The sequence below is a fragment of the Anomalospiza imberbis genome, chromosome 16 (assembly GCF_031753505.1).
Source record: "Anomalospiza imberbis isolate Cuckoo-Finch-1a 21T00152 chromosome 16, ASM3175350v1, whole genome shotgun sequence".
NCBI classification, from domain to species: domain Eukaryota; kingdom Metazoa; phylum Chordata; class Aves; order Passeriformes; family Viduidae; genus Anomalospiza; species Anomalospiza imberbis.
This window is the reverse complement of record NC_089696.1, coordinates 3,715,638-3,741,223: the sequence shown is the minus strand read 5'-3', so window position 1 is coordinate 3,741,223 and position 25,586 is coordinate 3,715,638. Positions and strand designations below refer to the sequence as shown.

The following is a 25,586-nucleotide window of genomic DNA, read 5'->3' as shown; positions in this document are numbered from 1 at the left end:
CACAATGGGACAAAGGCCAAATAGAGATGTCCTTATTTGGACAGAGCACACGAAATCCAGGCCTTTGCAAACAAAGCCAAATATTGTATTGCCTTAGCTTGGTTCTGTTGGGGTGCAGCTGCAGATAATACTTTTGAAGCTGCAGCAGCCAGACCAAGTCTGGCTTTGATTAGATCTTTGATAACTCATTGTCTGTGCCAGAACCTTCTCTGTCTACAGCTCACTTCTGTAAAGGAGGCACAGGAATTTAACTGCATCCACAGTCGGGGATGTTTATTCCCTTTTCAAAAACACAAATCCCTCTATTTGCTTTACTAATCAGTTTTCACCTGCTTTCCATTTATTCTATTCATTTAGGAAGATGTGCTCTGTACACTTCCAGTAACTTCAGCTGGGATTTCCCACCACAACTGGTTGGTCTTTTTGTGCAGAGGGGTTTGTCTTACAGCTCCTATACAAGTGGTAATGGGATATTTCATCCTGTTCTTTATGCACTGGCCAGCTTCCTAAACAAAGACAATTAATTAATTCCACAGCTTTTCAGAGGGACCTGGGATAATCCTGGCAAATGCCATCTTTTGGATGTGGGTGCTGCAGAGCAGAATAAGCATCTGCTCCACAGCAGGATGGGTTGGGCAGAGCAGCACATGGAAATCAGATTCACAGGGAAATCAGTCATGCACCAGCTCAGAAACTGCTAAAAATGCACAGATAACACAAGGATGTGCAGGAAACACTGACACTGTGCTCTGATTATCAAGCAGAACTTCCCCCTGATGCCTGCAAGTCTAGAGAGCAAATACCTCTGCATTAATACATGCCTTGGATAATCCAGAACGCTGGGACCAGCATTTTAAAAGCAGAAGGACTCTCCCTCATCAGATTTGGTTGTTAGTTTGAGCTCAGGGACACATATAATTCTTCCTATGAAAAATAAAATATTAATTCGAACTTACTTTTAAAGGGGAAAAATACAAGCATGGAAAGCTGCCTCACCTGGCTTAATGAATGAAGTTGTAGCCTGTTCATCTGCCTTGTTCTGTTCAAAAAGCATTTCCTAACAGAGGCCCTCAGGAAAGGGAAAGTGTTCAGAAAGGCTGAACCCTGAGTAGAAAACAAATCACAAACCCACTTGAACCAAGTCCATGACCCTAAAGCAGAGTAGATGCATCTTTGCATCTCTGCAAATAGCAAATGTTGAAATAACAGCTTTCTCATACAACACTTCTCACACAGATGTGAGAAGTGAAGAGATGCAGTTTGCCAGAGTATCGATGGCTCAAATGGGTAGAATTGAGGTGTAAACGCCCCTGAGACTGGATAGTCATTTCATGGTCTTGTCATGAAGAATAATTTACTTTTTGTAACCCAAATCACAACCAAAAGGGTTAACTGGTGTGGAGAGATGACACCCATGGGTTTGTAGGATTCCATGACACATAAGAGCACGGGGGCTTTGTTGTCTAAATTACTCTACTTTCTTCCAGACGACCACAAATACCACAAAAATCACCAATCACAACTCCTTTTTGCAATGACCATCACCACAGCGTGAGCCATGGATGTTCCTTTAGTAGCCTTAACAAGAACTCAGAAGATTTAGTGCCATATTTCCATAAAACAAAAAGCACTGGCTGCCCTTGCTCAAAGCCCAGTTGCATAGCTGCAACAAATCACTTTTTTAGCTATGATTTTTTTTTCCTATAACGTATAAAAGCTGTCCAATTTGTATAGAGCAGTAGAAGGCCCCTGGCTACATGCTAGGATAGAGGATATCTAAACATGCCTGGCTTCCACCTGAGTTTAAATCAGAGAATGTAGGAAAAATGTATGTGACAATGGTTCTGTCCCTGTTCTTTCAAGTGAATAAATGTACTGTTAACTGAGAAGAAGAGAGATGTCAGTTCAGGGCTAAAGGAATTCATAAAGACATATTTAGGACCCAAGAGAAAAGATAAAAAGACTCCTGAAATTAACATTATCAGCAGGTACACAGTGTAGCCTTAAAATATTTTTAAGGTATTAGAGACATAACACCTGAAGGCTACAAATGTGTCTTTCACAAACACTTCAAAGTTAACATCTGCTGCTGGGGTCATTCACCAAAATCACACACAAAAGGGGCATTTCTCACACACAGAGGCAGGTAAAGAAAAACAAGAAAAACAGGGCTTCTACTCTTCAGAATATATTTAAATATTCACTGCCAGTGAGTATTTAGGATACAGGAATGTTTGAGGCAGGCACAGCACTGAAATTCCCCCTCTCCAGTGGGATGTTCCCAATCCTGCTGGGCTGCACTTGGTCTGGAACAGATCCAGGTCCTGCAGCTGTGCAGAGAACACTCAGAGCAACTCCCCTGAAAAACACCACTGGGAATTTTCTGTGCCTGGGGAAATTCTGGGATTTAAGCGCTCTGTAATGGCACTGTGAGTTTGTGTCACTTGCCCACAGGTGACAATTCCCAGAGCAGCCTCTCAGGACAAAACCCCTTGTGCAGGAGCAGCCCCAGCCCAGCTCAGGGTGATAATGCTGCACCTGCCCTGCCAGAGGGGGAGAAAAAGTAACTCATTTAAACCCTGACTTTAGACATATGTTGTTACATGGCAAGTTCCTTTCTGTCCATAATTCTATTATAAATATGAAAAATCAAAAGATACAGGTGGCAAATGGGTCAGCTGACCTTCTGTCTTTAAATACAGTGCTCTAGACAATAGATTCCTGCATGGAGTTTGATTTGAAAAATCAGAAAGCAAGAAATAAAAAATTGAAAATGTTTGCCTTTTTTTTTTTCATCTGGTACCTATTAAGACTTCTATCAAAACATTAATTCTTCTCCCCCAATTAGGGCAAATAATTATCATTTCATTGGTAAATAAAAATACTACTTTTTAAATTTAAAAATACCAATTCTATATGCTGCACTAAAAATATGAAAACATTATGGTTTGATTGAAAGAGAAAAAACTTGTTCTGACAGTTTAAAAAGATAATTTGACTTTAGTTAACTTTAATTAGCATTTACACCTGCACTCTCCCAATGAGCTGAGGGGGAAGATTAGCCACAGTATATGATGTTACCAGGAGTTCAATTCAATATTTATTATTCGTCCCAGTATTCTGTGGGAATTAATTCATTTAATGAGCAAACAGCCATTGTGAATACTAGAATGGATTTTCAACACTTCAGATATTTATGTCAGTGGAGGTAACAGATATTTACTTGTGAGGCACTGGGATGTGGTTTTCGCCTGTGTATTTCTCTTCTCCACTGATATTTTCACCTCAAAACCTCCCTCCCACTGATCCAGAGTCAAACCAGTGCTTGTGGTGCAGCTGGAGCCCACGTGAGCTTCTTACTGGGACAAACTCCCTCTCCAAGTGGGCAATTCTGGTTTTCAGTCTCATCTCACTGCTCTACACCCCATTTATTGAAACTCTTCTGTTAATCCTTTGTTTCACCAGTTGTTAGGTTTAAACATTCATTTGGGGGTTAGATCCATTGCCCAGTTGTAGGTAATGAATTTCCCAGTGATATTAGAGTTGTGACTCCATTTATCACCAAAAAAAAGTTTCAAAACAGGTATTTCAAGCTCTCTCCCACATTGTAAAAGAACATCACAATCCACTCCTGTTATCTGGAGATTCTTGGATGAGATTTCAATTTCTTTCAAGTCCCAGTTCCTTGCTTTCATGTCAGTGACTCACATTTTGTTGCTGCACTCATGAAGTGTTTTATTAATGAAGATGAAATAACAAACACCCACACTCTGGCACATCTACTGCAGGCCTCACAGTTTTACTCTTCTCTTTGCTGGTACTTTCACACATTTGTTTTCCATATTTCAGATGCTTGAGGCCTTGATAGCATCATTATAGAACTGTTTAATCAAACCCACAGTTTACTCTGACAATATTTGGCATTAGTAACAGCTATAACTCACCATAAACATTCCACTGGCAACTCACTCATGGGAGATTTTTCAGTGGCTTTTACATAATCAAAAATCATGTGGCATTAAACAGACACTTAGATACAGACTGTAATTCTGAATTATTCTGCTATGGCTTTTTGTATATATAGAAGAAAAACCAGCAGATTTCTTCCACTGGTGTGTATAAATGCAAAATAAAACAGTGGCAAAAATTGTAGTAGTAAAAAACTTGTGTGTTCCCCAAGGAGGGAGAAGCCTCATTCAACTGAGTGATCAAAAGACAGGAATGAAAATATTTCAAATGCCCAAAAATGTGCAGGTTCAAAACCTATTTAGAGAAAAAACTTAGGAAGAATATTTATTAGAGGTTATTAAAAGCAAAAATGGAAATTTCCAACAAGCCATCACATCTAGGGCCTAAGCTGGGGAAATTTAGGACCACAATAAACATCCTTGCACATCTGCTAGTTGTTAAAGGTTCATGATATCTGGCCACACAGGAATAAAGCATCATGCATAATACTCTCACCAACAGCCACTGTTGTGCTCTTAACAACACTTTCCATCTTACTTAGGCAGGAAATTACTGGCAGTTTTCTTAGGATGTAAATTGGAAAACACTGATGAGCAACAGGCAGAATTTGCAATTGTTTCAATTACTCTCATAACCCCTTCCTTTTTTAAAAACATCAATACTACAGATTGCTTTGGGGAGCTTATTTCTTCCTGCGCTTTTTTTCTAAACAGTATTCTGCATTAAATGGATGTTTAGCCATCTCCTCAGAAGCAAATCTATCCCTCAGCACAAATACTTCTTTTAAAGCTCCCATGGAAGGACACAAAGAGCCAAGGGAAGAGATCAATATCACACTATTTTCAGCTGTTTGGTTTTCACCCTTAATACAGCCAGACTGCCAAAATCTCCACATGGGGTAACTGCAAACTGTTTTTAATTTTTGCACCTAATATGCATTTATGTTTCAAATATCCAAACACAGATGTGTCTATTTAAACAGGTACCCACAAAAATCTTTATTCTGAGGCTGAGAGATTCCTGCTAAAATGCTCCAAGCAAATGCTTTGACCTTTCCCCAGCAGAGTGTTCACATGCTTCACATGAAGAATATCCAAGTGCTCTGTGATGGGAGGACATTTATCCAATCACCCCTTCAGCCATCTCCCCTTCTGTACACACTCTCACTTTTGGCAAGTGCACTGACAATCAGAACATTCTGTTCTCTGCTAAGTAAATAAGAAGAGGGTGATAACAGCCATTTTCCAGAGGAACCTGAGATGTGCTGGACTTTGCTGACTTGAACTCTCAGGTGTCAAAATTCTATCCTGCAAAACCTCCTATCATCTGACATTTATACAGACAGGAATATTTTCCTCCACACTCGTGCTAATAAGGCCAATAAGACACTGTCAACTGCACACTCCCACTTAACCCACAATAAAGATTAGATCCGGAACAAAATTAAACTGCCTTAGATGTGATTTTTTCCCAGATTTTACTCACTCCAAGCAAACCACATCTATTACCAGCAGAAAACATGGACCATTGCACAAGGTAGCTCATTTCAATCTCTGTCAAACTTGTGCTTTCCCTGCAAAAGTAAAACAAAAATTCCCAACAATAAGCCCCAGATATTTTATGAATCTGATAACCTTTCTTTTAATAATGAACAGAAAAAATCATACAAATGCTCACAAGTTTGAATGAATCTAAGTTGTTTTAAAAATCAAAAATTCATATGTTCAATATTCAACAAAGCTTCTCTTCCACCATTATTACATCTGTTCTCTGCCAGGTGAGAGCGCTACTGCACCAAATTCACCAAAACCACATTTTGGGGAGCCTGGCTGAGCTGGGAGGCAGCAGGGGCAGTGCCTGCCCTGGCACAGCAAATCCAGAGCCAGGGCACTGCGCACAGTTCACACCAGCTCGGTGCAGTGCAAAGCATTTCTCAGGAAAACCCAACGTGAGCAGCATGCCAGCGGCTGCCTTGGTGCTCCGAAGAGCAGTGCCACGGAGCAGCGCGGCTCCCACTGCCACTGCCCATTGTCACTAGGTGGCACCTTGGCATCGCGCTTCGCTTCTCGTGATGCCGCGAGCATCCCCTAGCATCCCCGAGCGTCCTGCTGCGACCTCAGCTGAGCAAACAAACTCCTGCCTTGCTCCCTGCGCCCCCCATCCCGTCCTGTTGGAATTCACGAGGTTTTCCCCCATAAACTGGCACCGAATGCACATCGCGCTGCGTTTGTCCAGATGACAGCACTGCTCTTAAGAGGGAGCGTTGGCAGGGGTGAATGTCTAATTTATATCCCTCATCCTGATGTATAAGTTAAATAAAATTAATTAAAATCAAACTAAATTATGAATAAAATATAAATAAAACTAAAATATATAAATATAATAAATTAATAGTAATGTAATATTGTATTATAATGATATTGATACAATGTTATATAATAAATGTAATGAATAAATTGTATTTCAAAAGATACATAACAAATAAAATATAGAAATATAAAAATATTAAAAATAGAAACAAACTAGAAACAAACTATAGAAACAAACTAGAAACAAACTATAGAAACAAACTAGAAACAAACTAGAAACAAACTAGAAACAAACTAGAAACAAACTAGAAACAAACTAGAAACAAACTAGAAACAAACTAGAAACAAACTAGAAACAAACTAGAAACAAACTAGAAACAAACTAGAAACAAACTAGAAACAAACTAGAAACAAACTAGAAACAAACTAGAAACAAACTAGAAACAAACTAGAAACAAACTAGAAACAAACTAGAAACAAACTAGAAACAAACTAGAAACAAACTAGAAACAAACTAGAAACAAACTAGAAACAAACTAGAAACAAACTAGAAACAAACTAGAAACAAACTAGAAACAAACTAGAAACAAACTAGAAACAAACTAGAAACAAACTAGAAACAAACTAGAAACAAACTAGAAACAAACTAGAAACAAACTAGAAACAAACTAGAAACAAACTAGAAACAAACTAGAAACAAACTAGAAACAAACTAACACTGATTCTCAGAGTTCTCCAAAGTTTTTATTGCTGGATTCCAAAAGCAGGATTTTGAGTTTGGTGTTTGTTTGCTTGGTTTTGTTTTCTTTTCAAATCCTGGGTGTTAGTACTTTACAAACATTGTTAATACGGGTAGAATGCAAAAGAAAAGCAAAATTAAAAAATACCATCTGAACTATACTTTCTGTATTAATGATGCATTGATTTATTTGCCTCTGAGACTGATGAAAGCTTCAAAATGAATGGCATGTGATTACCCTGGTTTGATGGGCACCTCTACAATGGTTAAGAGTCTTGCTGTGCAAACTGTTATGCAAATCAATAATTGTATTTCATTTCTTTTCACAAATTCTGACTGAAAACTACGATTCAAATACAAAGCAAAATGATCACTTCCCCTTTGGTTTCACTTGGGTGATGTAAGCAGAATTTACACAAGTGCTGTATGAAATGGATTTTTACACCCTCCTTGTTACAGTCTCTCCCTTCCACCTCTGGGAGCTGCACCCCACAACCAATTTAGTCCTGCTGGCAGTGAAGAACATCAACTTCTGCTCACCCTTCTTACAACTCTGGTGCAGACACAGCCTTTTCCTGCTTTTTCTTCATTTCCAGTCATTTTTTCTTAGATTGTGAGCATGCTCACAAGCCCCTCCCTGAAAGTCTACTAAATTCCAGTATTTAGAAGTACCAAAATTTGATTACTAACAGCAGCAAAGGCTTCTGGTTTTCTCCTTTGCTTTTGCTGTAATTCCTTTTAAAAGAACCCCATTTCTTCTTTAGATATGTCTTGTGTCTCTGTGGTTAGCTGCTGTCCAACTACAGCTTTTCTTTCCACACCAAAATCATGAGTATTCAAGAAGATTCAAGGATTTTTTTATCAAACCATACCTGGCATTTCAGCAGCTCTCTGGATTCACCTGCTTGTTAGAATTTAAATTTCCTGCTATTGCAAATTGTTTTTTCTTATTTTATTTAGTCTTTCACCTCCTTGGCTAAAGCACAAACACAGGAGAATCTCTAATGGTGAAATGAAAGAAGGCTGGGAGAACAGGGCAATTTCTTAGTTTCATCTCTCCTGCCAGAAAAGATGACACCTGACTCAATTTTAATCAATGAAAAACTCAAAACCTCAACTGTGTCAACTTATCCTGGAGATCTGCTTCCCTACGAATAATAAATCAGCTCCAGCTCTGTAGACACCACACCATTACCACTCCAGGCAAGGTTAACTCTGATAAACAACATTCAGCACCTGATTTAATAACAACACACAAGTACAGGCTGGTGGAACAGAGAAAAGTGTCAATATATTACAGGAGTTTGAATCTAAGAATAACTGTTTTGTCCTAACTTCATAAATCACTAAGTAACATTTCTAATTTGAGGATTTTCCCTATACAATCACTAATTGTAACACTGTCTCATCATCTAAATGATACTGGAGTATTTTCAAGAAGATATTTCCAGATAATGTGGAAATATTCTCCATAAAATATGGAATAATGGCTGTGACCTCCAGCCATTGGGCCAATTCCTCTGCTGGGAAAAAAACACACAGCCATGGGAGCAAAACACTGTGAGCAGATGGAGGTGGAAGGAACAGAACTCAGCACTACGTACCTGCTTCTGACTTCTCCCATCTGCTGTGCATTAACACAGCAACATTTCATCTGCCTGGATTCTCAAATCATAAATGGCATGGAAAACTTCACAAAAGCTTCCCACAATAAGCATCTCAGGTAAAATTTTCCCCTTGTGCTGGATTACATTTGTCATAAACCACTCTCTGATCCTCACGACAGAGCTGTAAAGAATTTTCTCTATTTTTCAGTACATGAGATAGTTTCCTCTATTTTCAGTATAGATGGCTTTGAGAAATAAAATCAAACTTAGCCAGATATTCCCTGGATTTGTTGGTTTTATTGGCACAAGTTAGATCAGCTCTGTGTTACTGTTTGAGATGCCTGCACAATGCACTTTCCCTTCTCCCCCTGTGCAGAAGAATCTTCCCTCCCACCCAACCCATTATCCAAATGCTCTCTGATGATGCTCAGGGAAGACTTATTTTTGCTTTCAGCTCTATTGTTCTCTCCCTGGTAGTGACAGATTCATTTAATATTTTTTTTAAGAATGCTAACACATATTCCATTCAATAGGAATCTAAAATTTAAAGAAATCCACCGGGTTTTTTTTTCAAGCCATTATCCCCAGCTAATAGATATCCCTCCTGAAGCAGCAGTAGAGATGAAGTAATTTCAGGTATTATCACATTTCTATTCAGATCACAGGCAGCAATTCTTGCAGCGATTTTATTTCTCAGCAAAAAAATCATTATTGTCCCTCCTGAATTACCCTGAAGACTCCTATTTTACTCCTACTACCTCCTCTCAACATTTCTTGATTAAAAAACAGTACATGATATTTGTTATCAAATATCAATATATAGACAAGAGTGGGAGAAATGCAGACTGGGGGAAAAAGCAAAGGCACTTTAGAAAACATAAACCTTTAATAAGCAGGAAGGAGAATTTAAAGCAGCCTAAAAAAGACTGTGAAGCTGCAGATAGAAGAGCGCAGCACTTAGAGGAAGCCAGAAGAAAAAGGGACAGAAATCCAAGGAACCAGCCCAAATCCATCCCTCCATGATCCGGCAGAGTCTGTAATTTTACAGCTTCCTAAAGCTTCCAGAACTACTTCCTTCAGTTAGATTTTCTTAGCTCTGCAGGTACAACCAACTGCCTGATGAGAGTCAAGAACAAAAGAAAGGCTTTAAAAGACTCAATCACTCAGCTTAATGAAAACATCTTGAATTATTTAACAAACAATCTATTAGGCAGCTCTAGCTATCAGGAAACATGAAGTTTGATAGATCTGACTCCCTGCTGGAGTTTTATACCACAGTGACTCCAGCCCTTTCAATGCAGTCTCAGTGATGTAACACAGAAGTGAATTCAGCCTGAGATTGAGCTGCATTAGACTTTCATATAGGATCTGTCACTAAGAGCAGGAAAAGCAGCCAACAATTATTTAAAAAAAGAAAAAAAACCCTGGAAATAAGCTTTTCAGGCCCTGGAACTGGGGCATTATTCAGTAATTCGTTCTCAGGTCCATTTGAATTCTCATCTGTCAACTCTCCTTTTATTACCAGACTGTTCTATAAGCAATGATCTGGCAACACACTTGAAAAATCTACGTATTCCTCCTCATCCATCACAACAAACAATTTTCCAAGCAACAACAGAGACAGTGTAATTTCAAGAGCAATAAGCTCAACTCCTAACTCATTATTTTTATGCCATTGTAGTGTGGCATAAGAAATATCATGGAAAACAGGAAACCTTTCCCTCTTTCCATCACAACCCTCTTCAACACATTAAAATGCACTGCTAAAAGTACCTTTAAAACTCTTTCCATCACTCAAAAATAAACAAAAAATAATTAAAGTCCAAGCTACTGAGGCTCAAGGAAGACAATTGAAATCTTGTTTGTTAAGTCACTACTTCAACATCTGAGGACACTTTGTTACAGAAAAGAAAAGGATTCAATCACAGGAAAAATAAAATAGAACTCCCTGAGACAGTTTGACTAAGAAATTCAGTAAAGCCCCCACCCTCTCAGTACAAAATGACAGGTGTTCATCAAATCTTGTTCTGCACTTGTAAAAACATTTTCTAGTTTAGAGAACACATTCAGCCAGAGAAACACTACATCATTCTTCAAAACATTCCTTTTTAACTGACACAAACCTAATTTTAATGCAAATATATGAAGCACAAAAAAACCAAGTTTCTAAAAATAAACCTCCACCTCTCAGAACATCATTCTCAAAGTTAACTTTTGACAAACTAACAGAAAGGCTGTGACTTTGTGTAGCAAGATGTTCCAGCAAGAAGCATCAGTGCAGGAAGAATTATTGAAAGAAATTCTTCCAAATCCTACTATACGGGGTAAAAAAGGGATCCTGTCAAATCATCAGAGAAGCTAAAAATCTCTTGTATACATTTTCACTTTTCAAGATATTTTTGTATTTCCGTTGGTGTGACTAAGCAGTTTCCAAGCCAGAGATTTCCAACTGAAAGACAGTGCTCGTTTGGAGAAGGTCCAACCACCTCCTCCTTTCAGGGAGCTGTTAATGTTTGATGTTCATGTTTAAAACAGCATTAATCATGCCTGCAAACAGGGAGAAGGGGGTTGCCAAACATTCAAAATACTGAGTGGATTTCCTTATTCTGGCATAAATCCACACTCCTACAACCTCGAGTCTGAGGGGATAAAGATTAGATAATCAGAAAAAGAGGGGGGAAAATATCCAAACTAAGTGTTCACTGAGTGACATCATTTCAATTCCTGGCACTGTCCAAGGAGAAGCACTTGGAAAAGCCCTGTAGCACAATAATACTGCTTTAGAGAAAAAATATTAAAGGATCTTTACAGCAGTGAATGATTAACTTGGAGTGACATCAGCCCGTGTTGAGTATCACCAGCCCCTCTGTCCATCAGACAGGGGCTGTAAATCCACAGCACCTTAGCATAACCTTGGTTTGTGGCACACATTTCCTGCCAAAATGTGATGTTACACAGAAAATGAAGCATGCAGCACAGACTTGGGGTAGGTTATATCCAACCTTTAGGCCAGGATAAGGCAGATCCCTTTTGGTCCAGTCCTGCTCAGTTTCCAAGCCAACAGGGGCCTTGCCCTTGTGAAAGCTTTGCTCTTGCATGGCTCTGAACTCACCCAAACTTCTGTTTTCTCTTTTTATACCTGCCCTCCTCACTATAACATGGAATTCCAGAGGGGCTTGCAGTTGTAGCCCACCCTCCCATTCCCTGTGATTTTGTCCCCTCTCTGCAGAGCAGTGACACAGCTTGGAGCCCAGTCTGAGCATGCAGGTTTCACAGTTTGTAGCACACACAAGAGAGAGCCACGGGGCTGTTAATGAACCTAACTGCAGCAATTCTAATCACTTTGCCTCTCTTTGCTAAGACAGATATTCCCTGTACTACATATTCACATATTAAAGAGCATTTAAGCCAATTCAAGTGCAGACACTTCAAAAGCACCAAGGTGTCACAGGCAAGAGTTAGTGCCAGTGATTGATGACTGAAACAATTTAAAAGAAGATCTAAACTCAGTTACAAAATCTAATCTCTCCAACAAAATGCTTTACTTACTGGACCTTGAGGACTGTTCTTGGCACTGGAAACCAGAGTCATAACATCAGATTTATAGTCCTGAAAAGAGAAGAAGGGAAAAAAAAAGTCAGATTAAAGATAATAGATGGCACATTACATATCAGGAATAAAGACCAACATTGAGCACCACTATGATTAGACTTGGAGGCGCCATTAGTAAAACATTTGATTATGGAGATTTTCCTTGCCATTCAGCTTGTGCCTTAGACCCTTTTGACTAAATTACACACCTTTTGGTTTTACCATAATGATCCCCAGGGAAGGCAGCAGCCTGATGTCTCTTTTGGAAGGCAGTGGGGTGGGAAGGACAGGATTTCTGCCTTTCAGAAACTCAGGGGAGGGCTCCATTGCACTTCCTGAACCACTCCTGCACATGAAATTTGGGTGATAGATTCTCAGCCACTCAACATTCTCTCAGCATCTGATGACAAATGAGTCTCTCTTCCATCTGAGGGACCATGGTTTATTTCCTGCTTAGCAACAGCCCTGTCAATGTTGTTCCAAACCCCTGCAGCACAGGCTGTGCAGGAGGCAGGCCCATGGCTATGCTGGCTCACCATTCTTGTGTCACAACTCCATCTAGGTCTACCCTAAAGCAAAGTAAAATCCTTCATTTTCTACCCTTCAGGAAGCTTCTCCTACAGCCCAGCTGGCATTCCACAAGTCACGAAACAGTTTGGGGCTTGGGCATGAGAAGAACCTGAGCACTCTGCTGTTACTGCAATACAGAAAAAAAGGCTTGGAGGGGTTTTTAACAGGTGAGAGAAGTGCCACAGTGTCTAAACACAGGTACAATAAATGCAGCTGAAAGGCTCAGGGCAGTAATTAAAACAGTTCTGAATTTAAAAGGATATGTTAGAAAGAGTTAGCACACCAAATTCTTGCCTCTTCCCTAATGAATACAGCCATTACACTCACATTTGTATTTTAAAAAGGTCTCCCAGGGCTGGCCTTCTCTTGTCATGCCATCCCTGCCAATAAAGATCAGATTTACATGGCAAGCCAAGCCACACAGTTCCCCCTATTGTTTGGGAATAAAAGTTTGATAAGCTGAAATTGAGGCCTATCTGTCCAACACAGCAAAGAGTAACTGCTATAAACTTCTTTTAATTATCATCAAGCATGCCTCCATATATAAAGCTTCTAAAGCCTTTATTTATAGGAGATGTGCTATGACCCAGGAGACAGACCATATTTCAGGGAGCTGGTAGTAATTCTTCATCCTTCACCCTGAGTATCCCCCAGTCTGTAATTGTATAAATTAGAGTATGCCTCACTGTCCATTCAATTTAGCCATTGCAAAAACCATCTCCTTCATAGGAAGTGCCAGCAAACAGACTTCCCAAGGTGTAAATAGATAAACTACCACCAAAATCACCTCCCAGACCAATTCCATGTTTCCCACAGAGGATAGCAGTCACCGTTGTCCACTAAGAAGCTGCAAACTGAGACCAACATTGAAGAAAACCACCAAGCAAAACTTCTGTATTCCAGCCCTGGATGATTTCACAGTGCCTCCATACCCTTACCCACTGCTGTGCCACTGAGCAGCTGTGCCTTGGCTGTCTCTTCAGGTTTTCCTCAAGAAAACCTCTGCAGAGTTTTCCCCGTTCCTCTTCCGACTTTCCCTGTCACTCTCCTCCCTTGTGTCCCTGCTGCCCCCAGAGCCCTTTCCCTGCTGTTGCTTTGCAAACACTCCGTGCAGCAGGATGGATGTGCAGCTATTTCTATTCCCTGCCCATTTCCTTCCCCTCTTGTTCCACAGCTCCTCAGGCTGCACCATTTCCCTGGGATCACAGCTTCACAGTGCTCAGGAAATACTGTGGGAATCCAAACTAACCTTTTTGCAGGGCTGTTCCTCATGGGAAACTCCCTAGAAGAGGCAGGCAGGCAGGGAGATAACACATTTTGTTTCACACCACTCTTCCAGAAGGCAATGCCCTGAGCTCCAAATAAATATGACATTTTAAGCAGCTATTTTACAAATACACTTCTTTTTCCCCCCAACCCAGCTAATCTCTAAGCATTGCACAGCTCTATGAAGCAGTAACAAATTAATAAACAGCTTTAGGCCAGTGCTGCATGTGGGACAGCTCCTTGGGAAGCTCGTGGTGTGCTCCCTATTAATAACTCACTCACCAACTGTGAAAATCCAGGGACATTGAACCAGAAAGTAAAAGCAAAACTAGCAAAACTCCTCAGGTCTAGGTTGTTTTTAGGGAGGCAGAGAATTCCAACAACAATCAAAACTAATCTAAACCTGGTAGAAAGAGCCCAAATCCCTTCTCCAGTAACTCCAGATGCTTGGACACCAGATCCCCTTCTCCTCCACCTGCATCACACAGGCTGAAATCACCATTCCCCCACTACAGCTGCAATAGCAGCATTCAGCTCTGACAGACAAAGGAGATTAATTCTCATCATGATGATTTTCACCACTTTCCTCTACACCATTTCTGTATTTACAGCAAACAAAAAATTGCTTTGTGGAGTTGCTTTCGCACTCATTTTCAGGTAATGTGTCATCATAATATCTGGTACATGTTCAGGTTATGCAAAGTATTGTGCCACGGACAAATCATTTAACTATGCACTTGTCTTGGAGGCTACAGGAAAATGGAAATTACACAGTTGCAACACTGCAGCAGCACAATAAACAAAAACTTTCTCCCTCCTGTAGAGCTACACTTCATATTCCTATCAGTGCCTCCTCCAGGTAATTTCTTTTGGGTCTCTTGTTTCCATTAACATTTGTATTTTGAGGTGATTTCTACTCAGTACTCGAAGGTGGAATTGCAACAACCATTTACAAGCTATTTTATTCTCAGGGCCTGTTCTGTTACCAAGGGCAGCTATGCTGTGTCCATGCCAGACTTTCCAGAAGTTTCTTATGATTCCCATTACTATCTATCTGCCCTTAGAGAAATCAAGAAATAGCAATAAAACGCTCTCTAAATTTTATATGGGGCACAGCCTTCTCCCCCACCCCTCAAACTGAAAGTTTGGACTAAATGTCAGCTAACAGACATTACTTTCTATTCTTCTGACTTTAATGGGAAAAATAAAATTTGGCAGTCTTTCCCCAGTGTTAAAAGTCTTAGCTACTCCCTGGGGATAGAAAGAATCAATGCAAGTAAGATCCATATTTTCTTTCTTGGAACACCACTACTTCCAGCAATTTATTTGACTGACTATGCCTTCTATTACCATGTAAATTGTTTCAGGCTGCAGGAAAAAAAAAGTATTAATCTCCCCTCAGTAAGTCATAAAATAAAGAAATCAATTTCAAGGTCAATTTAGTCTAAATAACACCTGCTGCCCTTTTTGTAACATGCAGACTCCTCTGAAACACTAAGTTGCTGTCTATAAAGGCATCAGTACGTGATATCTCACATAAATCAGGGTGCTGTATGGTACAGCGCAGCTGATTTGCAGGGTACCAACTGGGGCTGGCAGACAAACCCAGAGCAGGGCCCTGCTCATCACACCTCTGCAACATAGGCACGAGGCTCTGCAACAGAAAATAAAGCCAAGGGAGCCTGGAGTCTGTAGGGGTCTGGTTCTGCAAGGAGCTTGCGCCTTGCCAGGTTTTGGGGACATCCAGGGAGCCCCAGCTCCGTGCTGGATGAAGGGTGGGCAGCCTCAAGGTGAGCTTCAGAGAAGAGGAAAAGGACAAAAAAATAGTAGTAACAAGAAGAAGTCTTTCCTTCTGTTGGAAAGCAGAGTGGAATGACAGAGACTGGAAATTGGAAATAAGATAATGGGGATTTTTTCCCTATCCTAGAATTCACAAAAGGGAAACTACTTGAAATACTCTCACCTGCTTCCATGGAGGGAAAACTTTTCAGTGGAAATCCATTTCTCTTTTGGTGAAAAACTGTCCAATATTTCTTTTAAATATATTTAGTGTGCTTTCTTTGTAGCACAAGACTGCATTTGATGGCTTTAAAGGGGCTGGGCATCCATGCCCTCCTCCTTGAACTCTGTAACCTTTCTGGGCTGGAACAGAAAAGCTCCTAAGCCCCAGGACTGGGTGGCCTGGTCACTGTGTTCCTCCCCACAGTTGTATTTCTTTCCCATCAGATGAATATGACTATTTTTCCTTTCCCATGTCCAGTTCACAGCAGTGCTGGTGCCTTGCTAAATCCAAAAGTTCCTGACAGGTTTTTCTTTCTGGAAGGCAACCTGGACAATCAATACCCAAGCAGCAGAAGTTCCTGAATGAAGCAAATATTCACATATACTGGAAAGGGGACTTCATATTCCTGTAAGACTTCTCTAATGAAAATAAAGCAATGTCCTGAGGGCTTCTGAAAAGGGCTGAGAACATAAGGATGCACAAGGCTGAGCAGAGAGCAAACTGAAATCAATTTACAGAAAATGGTCTAACACAGGAACCCTTTAAACCAGGAACAGATTGTGGCTTCCCTAACAGAAATATACCCCAGCTCTGCTCCAGAATATCCAGGACCTGGAACACCCCCAGGTGTCTCCAGGCATACAAAGAACAATGCTCCATGCAGAAACATCACAGCAGCAGAGTTCTCTCTCAAACTGGTGGGCAATAGTAGGTGGTGTCCAAGGCCTTCCCAGCATTTATTGCATGGGTGAATCTGGAATTATTGAGGGGCTTCACTTCTTATTCTACACAGCAGAAATACCTTCCTACTGTACCCAAAGAGAAAACCAACCCCAACTCTGTCATTTAGAGCAGGGAGTATCAGCATCATCCCTGTTCCACAATTCATAGTTCGCACTGGAATGTGGAGCCATTTTTCTACATATATAATCTTTGCATGTATTCAGCTTTACCTGGAAGACAACGTTTCACCAAATAATCAAAATATAACTTAATCAACTCTGATATATTCATGTATTTATAGAGTATAAGGATTCCCCTATGATGATACACTAGCAAAAAGGAATGTTGCCCTTTTCCATCAGATAACACTCAGTGAATCAAAAGTTACAAAGAAATAAATTGGAAAATATAAAGTCACAGAAAAAATAATTTATTTATTGGATAGAAGAGAATATTTCATTTTTTAAATCCATGGTCCTGAATCCTATTTAATGCAAACTTCTCTGTGAAATCCCACTATCACAAGCCAAGGATAATGGCTGCGTGTCAGGAGCTGCCAATATACTGATTCAGTGAGTCAAGAAACAAGGATGAGATTTACTAGGAGTGATAAGCATATTAATGTTATATCATCTAAAATCATACAAATACTCATTTTGCAGTTGAATGTGTCTAATAGCATGAGATTCCACAGTAGAAAAACAAACAGAAGCCTGGCATGGCTGTCCAAGGGCTCAAAAGATTAGAAACACAAGAAAAGAGCAACTTTTTAAAAAGGGTTTATATGTTTGAGGTAAAGGAACAGAGACAACCACCAAGTTCAGATGCACAGCAGAAAGAGCAGTGTAAGACACACAAGGAGCTTTTTCTAATGGGAAATTATCTTTTCCACGTGCCAAGAAGCAGCTTCAGAATCCTGAACAATGAAGCCCTGTAAAGAACAGGGAGAGATGTCTCCCAAAGATGAAGAATATAAGCAGTGCAAGAAACCCAGAATATTCCTAACTACTCCCACTCATCTGAATGATTATGTATTTCCTAATCCTCCAGCAGTCCATGAAATGGGTAAATTATTGCAGGATCTGCTGTGAAATCGAGGTGAAGAAAAAGACAAAACAAGTGGAAAGTTAAATAAATACTTTCTAAATGTAATCACAAAGGGCACAGATGAGCATGTCTGACATTGCCCATTATCTCCTGACCAGAATTAGTTAAAGTTTACTGAGGCAGGACATTTCAGTAACCTACAAGTCACTCAGGAATACTTATCTAGGAGTATTAGAAGACAATCAGGAGCAGAATCTGCAGAGCAATGATAATCATCACCGGGGTTTGCCCTTGCACTGGAACAGCAGCAGAGGTCCCCATGGATCCCAGCAAACCAACCCTGCCCTGGCTGCAGGGAGTGCTTGGCACAGCCCCAGTGACACTGCAGCTGAGTTCAGATAAGAAATCAAAAGTTTGTCTTTGCTAGAAGCTCAGATAAACCCAGCTGGGCTGTATCTCTACTCCAAACAGCCTGGGAAAATGTTTCCAATGATTCCTGATTTTCACTGACCAAAGCAGAAAGAAACAACCACAACCTTCAGATGCACAGCAGAAAGAGCAGTGTAAGACACACAAGGAGCTTCTTCTAATGGGAAATTATCTTTTCCACGTGCTGAGAAGAAGCTTCAGAATCCTGAACAATTGATAGAAATCTCACAGGAACATTGTCCCATGGCACCCCATCACCAAAACACCCCCTCAGGAAATGCTAAATTCAGCAACTAGCCAAAATTTCCATTAAGTGAATTTAAAGGCCAAAGATCAGCTACAAGATGTATCCACATTATTTGTTTCCCCAGACACAGAAATATTTCTTATGCTACAGAATTTTCAGTCAATGATTAGATTTAAATGTATTACCTGCCTGATCACTATTGCAGGATGCTCCTCACAGAAAATACTTTTCATGCGATTCCCTGGCATCAGTTATATATATATATAAATAAATAATACATAATATTTGTGCACAAATATTCTGCTATAGCAATACACCACCCACCTTGCATTGTTCTGCCCCAAAATGCTTAGACAAGCTATGATCAAGTTTCTAGGACTGAGAATTCAGAAAATAATCAATATAAAGGTTTTATTACATTACTGGAAACAATTATATGACTTTGAAGTTCACTTATTTAGAACTGGTATCTCTAATATTACTGCAAAATTAGCAAGCATTACATGGAGTCTTTCAGAAAAAGAGACCAGAATATATCTGTCCAGTCTTTGCTACATTACATGCATATAAATCACCTCTGTAGGGACTGCTGCCAGTCTAACATGACAGAGTCATGACTCAAAATATAAATATTTCACTGCTGTGGAGAATTAGCAGTTTTTACAGGCTAAACAGTGGCTGCAAGTCCTCTGCTTTAGGAAACACAGCTGACTGCTTCTCAGCTCCCTGGTGGATACCACAGAGCATCACCTAGCTGTCCAGAGCATTCTCATCTTTCCTTCCTGCTGTAGAGTCCACACCATGCAAACCCCAGTGATGATTATCATGGACTTCCATGACTTTGAAATAAGAACTGATGAAGATATGTATTTGAAATATCACTACATTACACCCTGTGCTGTGATTTTTTACAAGCGACCTTCCCTCAGCTCCTATCAGGACAGCATTCTGTGCACTGCCCAGGGCCTGGGGAGCTCCCCCAAGAGTATTGCAATCCTAGGTCTGCTTCATTCACAGGACAATTTAACATATGCACCACCTGTTATTTGTTAAAACATTATACTACCTGAATATTATATACCTGAATATATATATATAATACATAATACCTGAACATTATAATACCTCAATATGTAATCTAATACCTGGCAATCTCTGAATGCCATGTCAACACACTTCTGCAATTCCAAGCCACCTCCTGCCCTGAACACTTGCTAGCTTAGCAGATTTCTTTTGGCATGGATAGCAGAACTACAGTTAAGTATTTCAATTTTCCTTATATACTAGCATTCATGTTATTTTTCAGGAAGGTTGATGAGGCCTGAAATAACAGGAAATTTCTTCCTTTTATTGAGGAAATACATATAAATGCAAACAAAAGTGAGGAATCAATTCAAAATCCTAGGATAGCTTTCCAATAAATAAAAGTGAAATGAAAATTCAGTTGCATGCAGCTATTACAAGCTCATATAACTCTGCCAAGATAGCACTTCAGCTCCGTGTTTATTTCTGTCAGAATAATATGAGGAATGTTCTATCAGTTGGAACTGGATTACAATAAATAAGATTCAATTTAAGAATAAATGGCTCGAGTCCTGAGGGCAATTTAAAATTTGTATATTTAAGAAAAATAAATCTATATCTCTTGCAAGGAAATAATACTTTGGACAGTGAGTTTATGAAGGGATACAAGCTATGAAATTATGTAGCTGCTGCTAATGTACCACAGAACCTGTCAGCTAAAGAAAAACAGCAGTAAAACACAGCAACCAGAGAGAAGGAAGGGAAATACTCTGAGAAAGTGCTGAAACATGCAGAGAATGGATGCACCAAGAATAGCAATTAAAGCAAAATCCTCACATCACTTCCCCATAAGCACCCCCCCTTCTCTCTGCCATCAGGGTAAGCCTGTTTCCATGGCATGTTGTGGAAATTGGAATAACAGCAGCCAAATGAGTTCTACCACAATTTTCAGTGTCTCTGTAGTGCTCTAAGATATTGGAACTTAGAGCAAAAATTTGTGACTGCATTCACAATGAATGAGGACATCCCTCCCCAAGCTCATGCACAGCTCCGGACAGCCACAAGTCGAGCTGCAGGGTCTGCTCTGACAGCGTCAGGAGAAAAGGCTGAGTATTTGTTTCAAATAAACGTGGGCTATGCCGTGGGCCCTGTTCTGCCTAGGGTTGAAATTCAGCATTGGGCAAGACAACACCACAACTTCAGCACTGAAAATTCAGCATTGGGCAGGACAACAACACAACTTCCAGTCACTGCAAACGTCTCTGCTTCTGCACGTCCACAGGGAATAGCTGAAATTCAAACAGCTGCAGATCTAGATGAACTAACTGTGTTTTATATCTCCTGTTGATTGTCCAAAGGTCCCCCCACCCACAGCAGGTACTTTCCAGCAGCCAGCACTGGCTCCTGGTGTTTTGATCCGTTTCAAACACAGAACCAGCTCCCTGGTTATTTACTAAAGCTGCATTTACATAGGAGGTTGCTCTACCTGGGATCTGCTCTGTTATCTGGAGCTTACTGATTCTTCAGTTAGAGTTATTGGATTATAAATCAAATGGCATTAGTTAAAAAATAACCCCAGCAGTATTAGAGCTCACTGTTTGGCAGGAGTACTGGCTGTGCCCGTCAGTAAAATGAACACAGAGCCAAAAACTAATGTCCCAAAGAAAACTATTTTCTTTACATGTGATGAAGCATCCATTAACAACATCCAGCTTGTAAATAACATCTCTGTAATAAAGGGTGATTTTTTTTTGCTGCGTGTCCAGGGGAACAGTGGATTTTGGCACATTTCCTATATTGGCCTTCACTCTTTCACTCCTCAGGCACTGAGGAAGCAATGGAAAAGAGATTATCGTCTTAAAGGAAAAGAATCCTGCATGCAGATTGTGGGGCTTGATACCAGAAGCCATAATACCTCTTTATATTCAGAAAAGTACTGATAAGCACTGCAACTCCACTGTTCACAGCACAGCTGCCTGAAGGTGTAAACATGAATTTAATGCTAAGCCTACGTTACATTTTGAGTCTTTGAACACCTAGGGCTGTGCAGAGAGCAGCTCCATCTTCCCAGCTCTGCTCTCACTGCAGGGAAAGTTGAGATCAGAATCCTCCCCACTCTGCCTGCATGGCTGGGGGAGGAGGGGGAATGAGGGACAGATAAAACCTGCAGAACTGGGTCCCCAGCAGGACAGGACTAACACTAAAATACTGACCAGAGCAGTGATGGTGGCTCCCTCTTCCCCCAGGTTCATACAACATGGAATGCTGAGAGCCAAACATTGATCAGAGCTGTTCTACCCTTATTTTTAAGTCCCTAGAGCCCTTTCCATGCCCTTAGTCATGGAATTGAAAATCACTATGAAAATTGAGAAGCCTTTTGGGGTTTTTCTGATTCACAACTAATATTTTCAGGATGAAATTTTGTTGTGTTTTAAACAGCCCATGTTTATATCTCTGAAATTCCTTGGCAATACAACATGCACATTTTACAAAAACTCATTAGAGCAGCAATCCAAAGACAGCGTTAAGAGGACATCTATAAACACTTAGGTTTTCCTCCTTGCAAACTAGTCTGACAAAATCCCAGGCAAGGCCCAGCCTAAGAGTTTCTAAGAGTCAAACCTCGGCTTCACTGTCATTCCATCCCTCCCCTGAATCTCTCTCTTTTTTTAAACAGCAGCTATGCTTAAGCCTGGAAACAGTGGGAAGTGAATCTTCCTCCCAGAACTTTTTGTGCTTTCTTGCCAAGTCACCCTGTGAATGTGCTTAACTACAGCTTACAAGTCAATTGGTGCAGTGGTTCCATCTGACACCCATCACTCATCCTGTCCTGCCCACAGCCCAGGCAAGCTGCCTGCAAAATGCCTTGTCAGTCCTACAGGCATTGCCTTCACCAAACACAAATGGACTAATAGCAATGCCAAGTTGTCACTCTGCATTTATCAACGAAAGGAAATAATTTTTAGGAAAATAATAATAAGCACTCCTCACATTACTAACACTAAATGACCTGAAAGGCTTTCCTAAGGGACTGAAGCCACAGAACAAAGTTTCATTTCATCTTCAGAGATCTGACAGCTCAATTTCCCAAGCTCCCAGGGACCTTCAGCAGTGCTAAACAGAGGCAGTAACAAATGTCAGTGTTTACTCTGAGATCTCTTTGTTAAAGCTCTCTGTACTCAGCAGTCTTTAATAACCCTTTTTAGGCACAGGCAGAGCATGTTCTGCATAAAACAATCAGGAGTGACTCAGCACAGTGTGTCTGCTGTAGCTAAACAGGCTGGAATTGCACTATTTAACTACCACAAGTAATCACATTCCCTATCAAGACCCTTCCCCTATCCTGGTAAGGAAACCAGCTTTGTTTTCAACCACCACAAGCCCAATGCTTTGCTTCTGCTTTGCCAGCTGCAGTCCCAGGCACAGCCTCATGTTCTCATCACTTCTCTAGGGCTGAGCTGCTGCAGCTCTGGAGCTGCTGCTGGCAGGGCAGGAGGTGCAGAAACCACCCCAGAGCAGGAGTTCCAGCTCTGTGAGTGCAGAGAGAGAACCAGGGCTGCAGAAACCACCCCAGAGCAGGCATTCCAGCTCTGTGAATGCACTGAGAGAGAACCAGGGGCTGCAGAAACCACCCCAGAGCAGGCATTCCAGCTCTGTGAATGCACTGAGAGAGAACCAGGGGCTGCAGAAACCACCCCAGAGCAGGCATTCCAGCTCTGTGAGTGCAGAGAGAGAACCAGGGGCTGCAGAAACCACCCCAGAGCAGGAGTTCCAGCTCTGTGAGTGCAGAGAGAGAACCAGGGCTGCAGAAACCACCCCAGAGCAGGCATTCCAGCTCTGTGAGTGCAGAGAGAGAACCAGGGGCTGTGTGACAGGAGTGTGCTCACTGTAGCAACAGATCAGTCACACTGCCCAGCCCAAGGCAGGCTCCTGATCCAAGAGGTGCTCCAGAATAATTACAGAGGTGTCCTGGTGAGCGCAGCCAGCCTTCAACAAAAAACACTGCTTTGGTGCAAAGCTCACAATAACTTTTTCCTCAGAATTAACTGATTGTCCAGGGTTTTCAAAAGCTGGCTCTACATTATAGATGCTAAGGAGGTTAACAGTAGTGCAATGGGCAACAGGAGTTTCCTGCACCTACTTAACAATTAGAGCTTTTCTTTTTTAATTAAAAAGAAAACAAACCTTGAATTTCCAGCTTAAGACTTAACTGAGCTGACTTCAATTTCATTATTTAATGAAAATAAGGAACCAGGAAAATATCTGGGGGTTTTACCCCCATGGAGAACAATGTTTTTGATGAACTGTTTTTCTTTGATAGTACATTTGACCAAGAACTTTTTCTGAACACTACAACATTCACAAAGAGAAAAACAGGATCAAAGAAAATAAAATAGGAACCAGAAGAATAAGACAGTTAATTAACTTCAAAAAGCAGGATATACAACTCAAGTCATTCCTTAGGGCCATCCATCTAACCTGGTTTTAAAAGCCTTCAGTTATGAAAACTCCATTTTCCCCAATTCATTTATTCCTTTTCTTTCAGAAAGCTTTTCTTAATGCCAAATCTCAATCTCTTTTGCTACCATTTAAGCCCATTACCATTTGCTTTTTTCCCCTTGGATCTGTATTATCATCATTACCTGAGTCTCTGCAGCAACTTTTTCCTGCATCTAAAGACTGCCAGTACAGCTTCAGAGGTTTTCCTCTTCCTTAATCTCAGCAACCTCTTATTTTTCAGTATTAACTCACACACAGTAATACAATGAATAAAAGTGGCTATTTTACATAAGTTTGGGCAGACAATGCGTGACAAGAATTGAAGGTGAGGCTGAATGTGAAAGATCTTGAATTTTTCAACAATTTTGGAAAGTGGTGTAGCACCTGAATCATTTATACCCATAGACAGATATGCATAGGTATTTACAGAGCTCGTTGCTTTGGGGATATTTTAGCATTGGTAGATCAAACCTTAAAGGATTTCCATGTCTATTTATTTCTAACCACATCTACACCTAATCAAACCAGCCCTTGGGACTAGAGAATTGTTCCTGAGTGCAACTGGTCATTTCAAAACCCCCAAAGATGAGCTTTATTCAGCTTTCAGGAGCTGGTTATTTAATGCAAGCCTGGAAAGCACAACCACAGATGGCAGCTTTTGGCTCCAGCACCAAAGTCCCATTTGCAGCTCCCTTCAGATGCAGAATTTTCAGCTGGCCCATAAAACCAGAGACAGCTGTGAAATTTAGAATGTGGTCAGTCTTTCAGATTACCAACTCCCAGTGTAGTTTGTTACTCCCAGGCCTGTGTGTGGAGATCCTGGGTGTGTCCTGTATCCAGGATCTCTGAGCCACAGGGATTCTCCGAGTGAAGGACATAGGAAAACCCTTCTTGCATGTTCCAATGTCAAGTTCCTCATTCCCACCCTTCTCTGGGAGCTCTGTTCCACTCCTAGCAAATAAGCACTGCTGCTGATACAGATGGAAATACATTCATACTGGTGCAGACAGGGTTTATATGCAGAAATATTCTCTAAACATAATTAACAACTAATGGCAGCAAAGAGCAAACACATTATTTGTCCTTTTTTTTTTTTTTCTTTGAACCCAGAAATAGCAACCCAGCAGGAGAAATACTTGAGTCAAATAAGCTAATGAGGAGACTATTCCTGTATAATGAGATCCAGAGAAGCCTATACTTGCCTTGTTCTATTCATAGTTTCTGCAGTTTTTACTCTGCTATTTGGACTCCACACAACACCTAATCTATACCGACCAACACCTCTATTCCTAAAGTTTTATCTCTGGAAAAGCAGCAGATGTTAAACACCAGGCTGGCAGTTACAGAGTTCTTCAGCTACTTCTAGAGCCTGAAAACCAAAGTCACCAGAGACTTAGAATATGGAAAAGAAATCAGAGAACTAAAATGAAATATACTTCAAATTATGGATTGGTTTCCTAATGAACTGTCTTTTCCAGCCCAACAAAATTAGATGTGTCCTGTAGTAGAATCAGCACCTTCTTACAGGTATTCTTGCCAAACATCTTTTAATTTTATGTTCATT

The 25,586-nt window shown here is 40.6% G+C and overlaps 1 protein-coding gene across 17 annotated transcripts in view; it reads right to left on the bottom strand.

Annotated features, from left to right (window-relative positions):
* Nucleotides 1-25,586, bottom strand: part of RBFOX1 (RNA binding fox-1 homolog 1) — a 1,156,138-nt gene that overhangs the window by 1,009,223 nt on the left and 121,329 nt on the right. For all 17 annotated transcript variants that reach the window (XM_068206663.1, XM_068206660.1, XM_068206659.1 and 14 more), the window contains exon 2: nucleotides 12,174-12,233. In XM_068206663.1, coding sequence (XP_068062764.1) covers nucleotides 12,174-12,233 — 60 coding nt within the window. The remainder of the gene's footprint in view (nucleotides 1-12,173; nucleotides 12,234-25,586) is intronic.